Source organism: Zalophus californianus, chromosome 12 (assembly GCF_009762305.2).
Source record: "Zalophus californianus isolate mZalCal1 chromosome 12, mZalCal1.pri.v2, whole genome shotgun sequence".
Lineage (NCBI taxonomy): Eukaryota > Metazoa > Chordata > Mammalia > Carnivora > Otariidae > Zalophus > Zalophus californianus.
Genome location: NC_045606.1, coordinates 92810610 through 92825619, shown reverse-complemented (window position 1 = coordinate 92825619; position 15010 = coordinate 92810610). Strand labels below are relative to the sequence as shown.

At 36.8% G+C, this 15010-nt stretch overlaps 1 protein-coding gene across 10 annotated transcripts in view; it reads left to right on the top strand.

The window, feature by feature from the left end:
- BRAF (B-Raf proto-oncogene, serine/threonine kinase) overlaps positions 1-15010 on the top strand; it is a 181759-nt gene that overhangs the window by 139263 nt on the left and 27486 nt on the right. For all 10 annotated transcript variants that reach the window (XM_027573135.2, XM_035723191.1, XM_027573137.2 and 7 more), the window contains 4 exons: positions 1474-1610; positions 1852-1969; positions 3865-3949; positions 5064-5240. In XM_027573135.2, the coding sequence (XP_027428936.1) occupies positions 1474-1610; positions 1852-1969; positions 3865-3949; positions 5064-5240 (517 nt within the window). The remainder of the gene's footprint in view (positions 1-1473; positions 1611-1851; positions 1970-3864; positions 3950-5063; positions 5241-15010) is intronic.

The following is a 15010-nucleotide window of genomic DNA, read 5'->3' as shown; positions in this document are numbered from 1 at the left end:
TTGCCTTTAATTAGCAGTTAAACTGATTTTCAAAGATTTAAGTCAAAATTCAGACAAGTATCTTGCTGTAGATATTTTTAAAGAATTACATTTACTGGCTTTTGCTAGTGTCTGTTACTTATTCTGAATGTAGTGGTGGTGTTTCAGATTTTTGCTCTCTCAACCCAACTGTTTCTCATAAAATCCATAGAATGGGCTAGAAGTCCTATAGTGCTGAGTAGTGTGACTGAAATAAGTAGTACAGTGCCGTCCTCAGTAGATCAGGATTATGAGGCCTGAGCAAGCAGTTAAGGCTTTAGGATGTTGAAAGTTATCAATGGAAATGGATTATGCTCTAGTTAAAGACATTGCAGATGCCATTTTCTCTTAGAAAATTGCATGTTAGATCATGGAAATTCCACATGATGACATGTGTGATGCAGTAATGATAAAATTCTATAGTTTTAACATTGAAATATAGTCATTGGTATCCTTATTCTTTGAAAGATAGTGACACCTCCCTACCCCCAAATAATAATCTTCTTAAAAAAAAAAAAGATTCTCTGGAGATCTTTTTGTTCTGTATATGCAGATATTATTGGACATCTCAGTTCTACTTAGCTATACTCAGGCCCTACCAAGAGTCATTGGCCTAAACTCCTCTAAACCAGGTAGATGAACTTGAGATTTTTGCTTAGTCAGCATTTGGAAAAGGATGCGGCCCTGCCAACTGAGTCTACTTACAGTGTACCTGTTGGGCTCACTTGGTTGATAGGATATTTCCATTTGTAGTAAATTGGCCAAGAGGCCATAGCACTTACTTTGCTCTGACTCTGTATGGGTAGTGATTTTTTCAGAAAATCTTGAGAAACCTGCTTGGCTTTGTTTATATTAACTTTGTTGTATAGGTAACAAATAATCTTTGTTTAGTAGAATAGGAATCCAGGAACCAATGAACTGACCAATATTTCTAACTATTTGAGTTAAATAGTATAGGATTTTTAAAGTTTTAGTGGCTAAAATGACAGAGCCAGATATTCTTAACATTAAGGCCATTATTATATTTCCTTTTAGGAGTTTCCATCTGTTTTTATATTGATTGGCTGTTGAGGTAACATAAAATAGTTACAAGGATGTTTTTAAATTGATTTTACTTCTTTTTATCAAAGAAACAAAAACTTGAGAGTATTGTTTTAGTATTGATCTCTTACTTTAGAAGGATTATTTTTCTTCTGCACTCTGTACCAATAAGCAGAGTTTGTATCTGTAATCAGATGTTTTAAAAGTCATTAAATTGGCCAGAAAACTAATAGAAATTATAGTGCAAATCACCAAATGAAGACTCTTTCTTGGCCTGTCATTTCCAAAAGGTGTATATTTAAAGATACGCTGCATTTTTAAAAGAAGTCTAAATCTGTCCCCACCCTCTGCCCCCAATAAATTAATGACCTTGATCCTCCTTTAATAGATATGTTTTTCATTTCACTAACTTAGGATCAACCACAGGTTTGTCTGCCACCCCCCCTGCCTCATTGCCTGGCTCACTCACTAATGTAAAAGCGTTACAGAAATCTCCAGGACCTCAGCGGGAAAGGAAATCATCTTCATCCTCAGAAGATAGGAATCGAATGGTGAGAATATATGATATCTTTTTTCCTCTAAGTTCTTTTGTTTTATAAGTCATGGCTAAATGTAATGTCACCTTTTGGATTGTATGATACATAGTGATGTATGATATGTCAGTATGTGAAGAATTCCCTTAATGAAATAAATGTAAGAGCTGATAGCTTTTTGCTTAAAGCATTCCCACACACTGATTTTTGCTCTCTTTTTTGTTTGCTTTGGCATGACTTTTGCACAAATTTTACCAAGAAAACCCTTGGTAGACGGGATTCAAGTGATGATTGGGAGATTCCTGATGGGCAGATCACAGTGGGACAGAGAATTGGATCTGGGTCATTTGGGACAGTCTACAAGGGAAAGTGGCACGGTATGTATGTAATACAGTGACACACAAATTAAAACGGGACATGTTTAACAACTTCTATAGAAAAATATCAAAGGGAATATTTACTGTTTGCATCATTAAGCTATTTTGATCAGATTCAAGAGTCCTCCAAAGGGTTTCTAACAAAAATTATGGGAAATAAAAAACTGGATTCATAGCAACCAGGACTCTTACCATTAGAGTAATAATTTTTAAAGATAATTCTCTAGGAGAGCTATGCCCTGAGATTTTTTTGTCTTTTAGAAGTTTTTTTGCTGATTTTCTTTGTATTATAAACCACAAGTAAACATTAAAAGTGTACTTACCAAAGGAGGAAATAGCCAATAAACATATTAAAATGTTTAGCCTCACTAGTTATCAAAGAATTGCAAAATCAAAAACTAGAAATCATTATTTGCTTCTCAAGTTTTTTTTAATTGACCATGTTTATAACTGTGATTGTAACACTGCTGGTAGAAAAATAAATTGTTACAGATTTTCCAGAGGGCACTTTGTCAATATGTATGTTGAGCTAACAATTCCATTTATAGAACTACAACTAATTGGACAGAAACAAACAGATGTGTGTGCAAGTATATTCATTAGAGACTTAATATTGATGGAAACTGGAAATAAACTTACCTGTTCATTAATAGAGGACAGGATAAATTGATAATCTGCATATATGATTCTATAGACATGAAATAGTGTGATAGATCTCTGTTTATTGATACAGAAAGCTGTCCGTGGTATATTGAATTTTACAAAGCAGCATGTGTAATACTTCATATTATGATACTACCTAGAAATAAATATATAACAAAATTAAAAATGACCATCAATATTTTAATATATATCTTTTTAGGTTATCTTTTCATATGTATTCATAAATATTCACATTGCATACATATAAAAGCCTAATAGGATGTTTATCAGTATATTAACAATGATCATTTCTGAGTGACAGATTATAAGTGATTTTGATTTTATGTTCTCAAAATCTTTTTTACTATATTTGATAATCAGGAAAAATCAATAATTACATCAAAGTATAATATATCTGTAAAAAAGTACAAGATTCATCTGTATTATTGTGTGTGGTTGTAGGTCATTCTCTGTGTAGTATTCATTGTGTGACTATACCATGATTTCTTTTTCGATCTCTACTGTATGATGAGCATTTGAATAGTTTCCAGTTTAGGGCTAATATGAATACTGCTGCTGTGAATATTCTTAGTACATGTATGGTGAACATATGTTCCGTTTTTGCTGGGTATATACCTAAGAAAGAATTGTGGGACCAGTGGATATACATATGTTCAGTTTTAGTAGATGCTGCCAGAAGTCTTTCAAGTGGTTGTACCATTTTACACATCCACTGGCAGTGTGTAAGCGTTCTACCTGTTTCACATGAAATTGTGTTTTTTTAAATTACAATTTAAATAATTTTCCTAAGCAAAAGAAGGTGATCCGTGGATTTGAAAAACATATTAAGTACTCTGCTAAGGAAATTTTGCAGTTTTCTCTTTCAGCCAAGCTACACTGGGCCTGTCATTGGTAGTTTCAACATTCAATTAATAAAAGCATCTAGTTTAATATTGTTAAATAACCAGGAAAATACTATGGGTACTTAATTGGTTAAATTAATTTCCAGGGGAAAAACAACATTGGCTATTTTTTTGGATTGGTATTTTGAAATACTAATATAGGAGTATCATTGTTCACTTAGTTTTTATCCTTAGAAAATTAATGCATTTTAGGAAGTCATCATTTATATGCACTTTAATAATGATATGGATTTAAGGTCATGGTAATTAGTGAAAATACCCAACAGTTTTTTTTATATTTTTTAAGTTTAAAAAATTGGAATGACATTTGGAATAACACTTCTTTTTCAGGTGATGTGGCAGTGAAAATGTTGAATGTGACAGCACCCACACCTCAGCAGTTACAGGCCTTCAAAAATGAAGTAGGAGTACTCAGGTGAGCATGTGTGAATTACTGTTTTCCAAAGAAGTTATCTTCATCTTCTGTTTTCCAGTGACAGCTGCTGGTGGCTTTACAGTTTTACTAAAAGTGGATAAAATGGAGCTTGTCTGAGTATATTTTGTCTTTAACTATATTCTTCAAGTGGTGTACAATATTATGTGGTGTAACCGATGGAAAAATTAACCCTAGAGTGAATTAATAGAAATACAGTATTCTGATCATGGGAAATCATATCACCACTTAGCAAAATAATACTCTCAAAATTCTAAACTTACCAGAACACATTTAAAGATTATATCAAGCCCTGGAACTTGAGGAACATTAACAAACTAGAGTATATCCAGGCAAGGACAACTTAGATGAGGAGTATTCTGGTACTATAACTTTTAGGGGAAAAACAGTCAACAGAACTGAGGATATTTGGGTCCATTGAAGGCCATTATGTTCAAGAGGGTACAAACTTACTCTATTTTATTCCAGAGAGCAGAACAGGAAAGCCAGTGGTGGAAGTTGTAGGGAAATGATTTTTTTTCAACCTCAAAGAACTTTGTAAGACTAGAACCACTTAAGAAACAAAAAAAAAAGGGAGTGGGGGAAATAAGCTATAATCTCAGTGATGAACTTCACATAATTGAAGGTAATTAAGCAACCTCCAGTTGCCCATCTGTGAAGTATATTAAAATTTAAGACCTTTCTGAAAGGGGTAGGATATTAGACTAGACAGTTCCTACAGTCATTTCTAAACTTATCCTTCTGTTGTCTTTTTTTTAAAGATTTATTTATTTATTTTAGAGAGAGCATACACACACGTGAGTGGGAGGAAGGGCAGAGAGAAAGAATCTCAAGCAAACTCCCACTGAGCGAGGAGCCCAGGGAGCATAGAGCAGGAGGCAGGGCTCCATCTCACCACCCTGAGATCATGACCTGAGCCAAAACCAAGAGTCGAATGCTTAACTGACTGAGCTACCCAGGCGCCCCTCCATTGTCTTTTTTAAAATACTTTTTTCTAACAATATCTTACTGATAATTAGTCTGCTTTGGCCCACTTTTTAAACATTTGCTGAAGTTTATCAAACTTTGCTACTTACTGACATTTTTCCTTTTATAGGAAAACTCGACATGTGAATATCCTACTCTTCATGGGCTATTCAACAAAGCCCCAACTAGCTATTGTTACCCAGTGGTGTGAGGGCTCCAGCTTATATCACCATCTCCACATCATCGAGACCAAATTCGAGATGATCAAGCTTATAGATATTGCACGGCAGACTGCGCAGGGCATGGAGTAAGTTCCATTCTGTTAAATCTCTTGTAAAATATTTTTGAAGACCACTGATTTTAAAGGTTTTAGCTAATACTCTTTTGGGTTGCTTTTTAAATTACTGTCTAGTAACAAATGGACACTTTTAACTAATGGCTAACAATATGATAGTAAGAAATAAAATAGTATCTCTCTAGTACAGTCTTCAGAAACGCATATCAAGTATTTGATAGCAAATACATGACTGCAAATTTATGTTTAGCATGCAGTCATTTGTCAGTGAAGGTTCAGAAAACAAAACAGGCCAAAAAAAAAAAAAACAACACAAAAAAAACCCTACTGAAAAGTCATTAACAGTTACTGAAGTGTACAAAATGATTGTTAAGTTATCCTTTCAATTTATTTTCTCCATGTACCCATATTTATTATTACAAAATGGTCATATGAGTGAAATAAAGTTAAATGAAAATCTGCATTTTGTTCCTTTTTAAGGATTTCAAGCTGAGTTGTTCATATCCATTGAATTTTGCTATGTAATTTAAAAGATCAAAGGTTACTTGAATACAATTTATCATCAGTCGAAATAGGGAACCAACTGGGAGGATAAATTTTGCATGCAACTCTTTAAGTACAAATGAAGAGATAAATCAAAAGATAAAACTTAATAAATTTTGAAAGCACTTAGATGAAAAATTTTAAATGAGTAAAATACAAGTTTGAAAGCTCTGTGGGTAGTTTAAAAATATGTATGTGTCTTAAATTTACATTTTATAGTATACAAATGGCTTTCACATGCACAGGTCATTGTTATTTAATCTTTATAAATTGCTTTTATAAAGTACATATTTTTATTTGCTTTTACAGATAAGGAAACTCAGGCTTTTAAATGACTGTCTAGGCTCCCTGTTCAGCAGGGAGTCTGCTTCTCCCTCTGACCCTCTTCCCTCTCATGCTCTCTTTCTCTCTCTCTCTCAAATAAATAAAATCTTTAAAAATAAATAAATAAATAAATAAATGACTGTCTAAAGCTGCACATTTAATAAGCAACAGCAAAGGTGTTTAACTCAGAACCTGACTCCCAAGCCATTATACTTTTCCCATATTCACTATGCTACTTTTACATTTTAAAATTAGAATAAAAGGATAAAAAGTGTACCTATGTACTGACATATAGAGCTCTCTGACTCAAGATCACTTAGAGCAAGTAAGCATAGGACCAGGACTCAAAATCAGATCTGGCTCTTACACCTTCCCATTGAACTGTCACCGTCTCTGTCTCCAAACTGGGCAATATATCTGTAATTTAGAGTGTTTACAAGCCTGTGTGCAGCCAAAATGCTTATTACAGCAAATGATTACCTATTCAGTAACAGTCCCACTTACCCTCTAGACTTAAAATAATCTCAGCCTTTCATATAAGGTAGAATCTGAATCTGTTCAAATCTGAAAGGTATATTAAACTCTTGTAGAGAGTAAACCCTGGCAAAAATACTGAACATTGGTAGAAAAAAAAAAGCTTATTCTGCTCCCATCCCACCAGTCTCTTCGTTGTTTCTTCAGCAAGCCAAGCCTGCTCCCTCTTTATAGCCTTTGTACTTGCTATTTTTCTCTTTGGGATACTTAGTCCACAGATATCCATAGAGCTTCTCCCTTATGTCTCTATTCAGATGTCACCTTTTAAAAGAAAACTTCTCGGGGCGCCTGGGTGGCTCAGTTGGTTATGCGTCTGCCTTCGGCTCAGGTCATGATCCCGGGGCCCTGGGATCAAGTCCTGCGTTGGGCTCCCTGCTCAGCAAGGAGTCTGTTTCTCCCTCTGCTCCTAGCCCTGCTCGTGCTCTCTCTCTATATCAAATAATTAAATAAAATCTTAAAAAAGAAAAAAAATATCAAGGAAAGGGAAAATAGTCAAAGAGTAATAAAAGAATAACAAAGGGGAAAAGCTTTTGCTATAAACAGAGGCAACAAAGAACAGTATTAGAAATTGTGATGGGGTAGTGAAGTGCCAGTATTGATAGAGACAAGAAGTAACCATAGAGAGGACATTATCAAAATGGAGTAGTTCTGTAGTCTGGGGAATAGTGAAGAGGCAATATGTTCCCATTGCTTTACAGTCTGAGTTCTGTAAGCATAACCTTGACATCTATGTACTCTGAAATACTTGGCTTACATTTTTAGGTAACTATATAACGAGTGTACCTGGTTATGAATGCAGATCATCCTATCAGTTTATCCTAGATTTAATACTAAAAAAGTACTGGTCGTAAATTTTAAGCCTTCTAGCAAGAGTTGTTTTATTACCAGCTTTAACCAAAGAAGATACAGTTCCTATTTTTCCTTTCTGTTGTTTTTTTTTTTTCTTTTTTCCTTTCTGTTCTTAGTAAGACAATAACACGCCACTAGTTAAATATACTGACACATCTTTAGTTTCCAAAGGCTTTGGCAGATGTGGGTTTTCAGTTAAGGTGACAGATTTTTGCTGTCTCTTGAAACTCCACTAAAACTATAATCAAGGAATTTTTGTAAGCATGAACATATAAGGATGGAGACAACAGAGAGGAAGGAAACAAAAACAATATTTTGAAAGCCAGAAAGTAAATGGAGAAGTGGTAGTGGACTTAATACACCTAAAAAAGCTAAATCCCTAGGTGGCAAGGGGGAAATGAAAACCAGCCTGATCGGCAGTGCCAGGTATCTTAAGAAGAGGGAAGGCACATAAGTGAGAAAGCATATCTGATCATCTCTGTATCCTGTCTCCTGCTCTGTGTCACTGGGTGACTGCCTCATCCCTTCCCTGGCAGTAGACTTTTATTCTTTGGAGAGAGGAAAACCAGTTATGTCTGGACTGGGGACATGGACATAGGTATTTTACCAGAAACAGGGGGACTGAGTGACTGCTTTCTGAAGGATGAATGGAGAGTTTCCCAGCACTCTCTTTTCAGTGATTACCAGAGTGCTGGCAGTCAGACCTTCCCCTTCAGGCAGGAGATTGGGAGAGTCTTCTCTGAAGAAACTTACCAGCCAAGGGGGAAAAACCCAGAGGTAGCCATATCAGAGATTCCACCTAGATCACTGTACAGGAAAGTTCAAAAACAAGAAGCCCTCTGTAGATTCAAACCTTTCAGACAGTTTGTTGCACCTTCACTTAGTCTGGGTAAGACATTATCTCTGGATCATCAAACATCAAGTGTTAAAAGTTTCGGATGCCAATGACAGAGACCAAAAAAATGAGAGTTAAAAAGGCAACTAGCAGGGTGCCTGGGTGACTCAGTTGGTTTTCAGTGTCTGCCTTCAGCTCAGGGTCCTGGGATAGAGCCCCATGTCGGGCTCTCTGCTCAGTGGGGAGTCTGCTTCTCTCTCTCCTCTCTCTCTCTCCCTCTGCTCCCCCCTTCTCATGCTCTTTCTCAAATAAATATATAAAGTCTTTAAAAAATAAATAAATAGGCAACTAGGAATAAACAAACACAATACAAGGAGCAGAGATGCCCCTCTCCCCCAAAACCCTATTCTTTTCCTCAGAGATGAAAGAAGAGTTTTTATTCATAAAGCAAGAATAGATGGTTTATAAGGAACATTCGGATAATAACAACAATAGCAACAATGTTAAAATGTTGATATTGTAGTCCACTGCAAATTATATGCTTTGCAGTTATTTTTTTTTTTTTTTAAAGATTTTATTTATTTACTTGAGAGAGAGAGAATGGGAGATAGCACGAGAGGGAAGAGGGTCAGAGGGAGAAGCAGACTCCCTGCTGAGCAGGGAGCCCGATGTGGGACTCGATCCCGGGACTCCAGGATCATGACCTGAGCCGAAGGCAGTCGCTTAACCAACTGAGCCACCCAGGCGCAGTTATTTAAACCTTTAAATGTCTGATCCCTCCTTCCCTGTCCTCCACCATCATTTCACAAAGGACAGAACAGGGGCGCCTGGGTGGCTCAGTCAGTTAAGCATCTACCTTCAGCTCAGGTCATGATCCCAGGGTCCTGGGATCGAGCCCTGCATTGGGCTCCCTGCTCAGTGGGGAGCACTTCTCCCTCCACCCCTCCCTCCTGCTTGTGAGCTCTCTCTCTCTCACTGTCTCTCGGATAAATAAATAAAATATTTAAAACAAAACAAAACAAAGGACAGAGCAAGCTAGATGTAGCTAACTGATAAGTCCATAGACTATTTAAATAGCTACCTAATAATGTACCTTTTTGCAAAGCCCTCATTCAAAATAGTGTGCCCCCTGAATGTTTTCCAGATGTTGTTGATCTTTTCTGACTCCTTTCTAAAATGTATTTTGAAGTCAGAGGGTATAAGCAGAATAAGAGCATACTAACTCATTCATTGTATGAGGTGCTGGGGTTAGTCATTCATAGTATAAAACCTTCAGTAATTAAGAAAGTCGAATCATTGGGAGTTTTAAATGTGTCGCCTTTATTGGATTACAGAATATAAGCAGATGGGTGACATTTTTTCTTTGTGGTTTTTTCTTCTCTTCTCAGTGAAGGATCATTTCTGATTCTATATTTCCCTGTGGAGAGCAGAGCTGTTCTCAGGGTATGCTAATGAGAGTCCCACTCTTTAGGAATCAGGGTCAGTATAGTATGTTTATCATCTTCTCACCTGACAGTCATTGTTTCAGCCCAAGGACCAAGGTATTTTAAGAATATTGTTACCAAAAAAACTTTCAGGAATGGTCAGTTTGTCATGCCATTTCTTTTGCAGGACTTTTAATTTTAGTATAATATTTATGGTATAATTTTTAATTTAGCTCTGTCAGAAAATTTACTAAATGTTAAATCAAGACAAAGTTGTGGTCTGTTGTTATACATACAAAAGTGTTATATTCTGAAGAAAGATAATAAAAAATTATTTGGGGATAAATCCTCACTATTTTTTTAAATAATGAAGAGTATGCCTTCCTTACTTAAATATAAACTTAGTTGAAAGATAGAAGGATAGATTAAAGCTGAACAGTTAGTGAATGTGTATTAATGATTGAAAACAATTCCAGCTGATTAAGGAGTAATCCATAGTAAACATGATTTTCCAGTGGATAAGAATAACAGAAAAGAGGATACTGATAATCAGAAAAATACAAACTAAAACAAAGAAGTAACATTTTTACCCACTGGAATTGGCAAAATACTTAAATTCTGACAAAATCATGTGTTGGTAAAGATTGGGGGAACTGCTTACTGGCACACACCTGAGGCAGCCAGCCATACTGGGGGCGTATCAGAAGTATCTGTTAAAATAGAAAATCCCTGACCTACCCCCAAGAAACACCAGCTTTTGTTTTAAAAAGATGTGTATAGGAAGAGATGTATCACAGGAAAATATGTAATAGTGAAAAATTGGAAACACAAATGTCCATCAGAGGACTCGGATAAGTAAAATACTGCAGAAAGGAATACAGCAGAAAAGAATTGCATATGTGTATCAGTATCAGCTTTAAAATAGTGCCAAGTGAGAAAAGAAGCTAAAGCATGAGACCACTTAAAATTTCAAAAAAAAATTGTATATATATGTAAATTTTTTTAGGAGTGGTATATATATGTATGCAACATATTAAAATAAGGATTAGCAGACACATACCACATCTGGTAGTAGTTGTCTGCGAGAATGACAGAAGGGGTCAGGATGGGGACAGCCATCAAGGAGGGAAGGGCTTTAACTGTACCAAAACATTCTGATTGTTTCTTTTAATTAAAAAAAGACTCCACAGGTGTGTTTTACTTTCATAAGTTTTTTATAAGTATAAACTTTGAAAAAAGGCCAATGTGTAAAAATTTTAACAGGATTATGGTGAGAAATATGAGTGGTTGGTACAGTTTTTCTTAATTTCAAAATAAAAGTTATTGTAGGGATACAGAGTCAGTGTAGAACACTCAGAAAATATTATCTTTACCGGTCAGTAAGTATGTTGTGACCCCACCTCTGCTACATACTAGTAACTTACTCTCTCCCTCTGTTTTTTATACCAGCTGTGTTCTGTGATTTTTTATATATGTCGTAATGAATTTAGCAGGTACTTAACTATGTGCCAGACATTATTCTGTGTACTTTATGTATACTACCTCATGTAATCCTCAGCAGCCCTGTGAGGTACATCCTGCTATTATCTCCATTTACTTATGAAGAAACTAGGGTTTAGAAAGATCATGTAACAGTTTGGCTCCAGGATACACTCTTTTACACCTTGCTGCTTCTCCATTTTAGTCAATCCTTTCAACACCTCAAGTGGGCCTTTAATGTAATACAGCAACCATACTTTTTTTTTTTAAGATGGTTTATTCTTCTTCTCTCCTAGACGATGTCCTACCTTCTCTATCTTCAAACTTTCAACACCTCTCCTCCAAGAACAGTCAGCTGGTGACCTTGCTTGCCATTTCATTGAGAAAATCAGCATCACGTACCACATCTGCCTACCCACCTATATTCATGCTCTGTTTTTCTGGCTTAGTAGTAAGAGTGAAAGCCATCCCTTGCATTTAGTGTGCTGGATCCCCATCCTCTTTCCCTTACTCACTGACATCTTTTGAGTAAATCTCCCCTATTCATCTTCAGCTTTTCCTTTTCTACCGGATTTTCTCCTATTTAAAAAATCTTTCTTGGCGTGCCTGGCTGATTCAGTTGGAAGTGCATGCAACTCTTGATCTCAGGGTCATGAGTTCAAGCCTCATGTTAGATGTAGAGATTGTTTAATAAATGAATAAATAAAAACTTTTAGAACATATAATAAATCTTTCTTATAATGCACATTTGGCAGAATGTTGACAACTGTTGAATCTAGGTGGAGAGCGTAGAGCGATTATTGTACTGTTCTTTTCAGTCTTTACACTTAATTTCATAATAAAAAAGTTGTGGAGTCCCCTTCTTGATTCCATTTCCCACTCAAGCTATCACCTCATTCTTTTCTTGACAGTAAAACTTTTCAGAAGAGTTGTTGATATTCACTCTGTAATTTCTCTTCTCCCCTTTTATCTTGGCCCCCACTTCAGTCAGGCTTTTGCTCTGGTACTCCACCGAAATACCTCGTAGTAGATCCAGCGGTTAGATTCACAGTCCTCCATCTGTTTGTACTGCCGTTGATCACACCCTTCTCCAATGAAACCCATCTTTAATCCTTAGCTACTCAGAATCTGGTCTGAGTAGTGTCTGTACCACCTGGGAGCCTTTTAGGTGCCACCCAGATCTACTGAATTGGAGACTATATTTTAACAAAATCCCTAAATGGTTTGTATGCATGTCAAAATTTGAAAAGCACTGCTTTAAAGTGTGTTCTCCTGGTTTTCCTTCTAGTCACTGTTCCTTTTCAGCTAGTTCTTCAACTCTTTACCCTCTATAAATATCGGAACCCTCCAGGAATCTCCATTCCCTTGGTGATCTCATCCAGTTTCATGGCTTGAAATACCATTTAATTACCATTTATATGCCAGTCTCCAGCCACTTCATTTCCTCTGAACTCCAAACTGTCATATCCAACTGTATCCTCCACATCTCTTGATTGTCTAATGGATATCTCAAATTTAGTATGTCTCCCACTGAGGACCTGACCTTTTTCCTCAAGCCTACTCTTCCTGCATTCCTTTCATCTCAGTGACTGGCAACTCTGTTCTGTCAGCTGCTTATGTCAACATTTTGTAGTTATTTTGACTCCTCTCTTTTTCTCACACCATACAACCAAACTATTATAAACTCCTGTTCACTCTGCCTTTTTTTTTCTTTAAGATTTTTTATTTATTTACTTGACAGGGAGAGAGCGAGCACGAGCGAGCAGGAGGAGCAACAGGGAGAGGGAGAAGCAGGTTCCCCGTTGAGTGGAGAGCCTTACATGGGGCTTGATCCCAGGACCCTGGGATAATAACCTGAGCCGAAGGCAGATGCTTAACCGATTGAGCCAACCAGGTGCCCCTCATTCTGTCTTTTAAAGTACATCTAGAATCTTACAAGTTCTCATCACCTATTCTGCTATTCACCCTGATGGAAGCCACCATTATCTCTTGCCTGGATTAGTGCCCTGATTCCTCCTTTACCCACCTTCAGTTTATCCTCAACACAGCACCCAGAATGTTTTTCTGGGGACTTAGCTCAGATTATGTTGCTCCTCTCCCCTTCCACTGTCCCACATTTCACTCAGAAAGAAAGTCAAAGTCCTTACAATAGTACTTCCTCAAAGTAACCACCACGACAACCCTCCTTGCTTTCTTATTACCTCTCTCAATTCATTTATTTCTCTTTGCCCTTTTGCAATTATTAGAATATGGGCCCTGCTTAGGGTCTTGCCCTTGCTAGTTCCTTTGCCTCCTCTCCCTCCTCTCCTTCCAATCTTTAATCCAAAGGTCCCTTGAAAAGAGGCCATCCCTGCCCTAAAATTACAACCCCCTGCAACTCAACATTTCCTGCCCCCCACTTACAGAATACTATATATTCTACTGATACATCTTTTTTCTTTTCTGTCTTCTGTACTAAAATGTGAGCACCTTGGGGTGAGAATTTTCTGCTTTATCTCCAAGACTTAGAACAGTTGTTGCTTAGTACACAGGGGGCTTTCACTAAACATGTGTTAAAAGAAAGAACCCCTTCAAGATCATTATTACCTCCCTTTTTTAGGTTAGGAATCTAAAGCTAAGAGGGATTATGTAATGTACCCAAGGTCATATGGCTAGTAAGTGATGTAGTTGGAATTCGAACCCAAGTCTTGTGTGCTCAAAACCCATGCCCTTTTCACTACACCTCTCTGGTTAGGTCATTTAAGTACTTCTTGGCTCTGGTTTTCCCATCAACATAAGTAGAATTATTGCCTTTTTGCTTGCCTCACAAAAAAACATGAAGGTTATGAAATTCAGTGATGCAGAAATACCCTGAAAACTTTAAAATGCTGTATGTGTACATGAGGGTGGTAGATACCGTTTTCTTTTAGAAGTTTCATAGTTTTTCAGGCCCCTGGGTGGCTCAGTCAGTTAATCATCTGCCTTCGGCTCAGGTCCTGATCTCAGGGTCCTGGGATTGAGGCCCACATCGCTTCTCCCTCTGCTTGTGCTCTCTCTCTCTCTGTCAAATAAATATTTAAAAATATTTTTAAAAAATTTCATAGTTTTTGCTTTTAGTTTTAAGTCTTAAGTCCAATTCAGATTGGTTTTGTGTTTGGTATGAGGTAAGGATTGAAGATTTTTTTTCCCCATATGGATATCCCAGCAGCATTTGTTGAAATGACTATCCTTTCCTCCATTGAGCTACCTTGCTCTTATAAATAAATAAATATTATGCTTCTGATTTTGGACTTGTGAATGTTTGAGAATGAATTTTTATGAAGAGTAACATGGGGTTTTTTGTGGGGTTTTTTTTTAAGGATTTTATTTATTTGAGCAAGCAAGCAAGAGTGAAGGAGAGAGAGAGAACAAGCAGGGGGAGAGGCAGAGGGAGAGGGAGAAGCAGACTTCCCACTGAGCAGGGAGCCTGATGCCGGAATTGATTCCAGGACCCTGGGATCATGATCTGGGGCAAAGGCAGATGCTTAACCGACTGAGCCACCCAGGTACCCAACATGGTTTTGATATTGCATGTTTATAATACCTTCTCTTTTATTTTTGTTTTTTAGGCCAAAAACTTTAGAAGGTCTTATTTTCCGAAGGGGGATTATACCCTGTCTAATGGAGTTCCCACCTCAGAAACAAAAAAGACATAGAAACATCATATTCATCAATTAGGAAATTCAATATTGTTAAGATGTTATCCTTCCCAAATTGATCTGTGGACTCATTGTGATTCCAATCAAAATCTTAGCAGACTTTTTTGTAGAAATTGG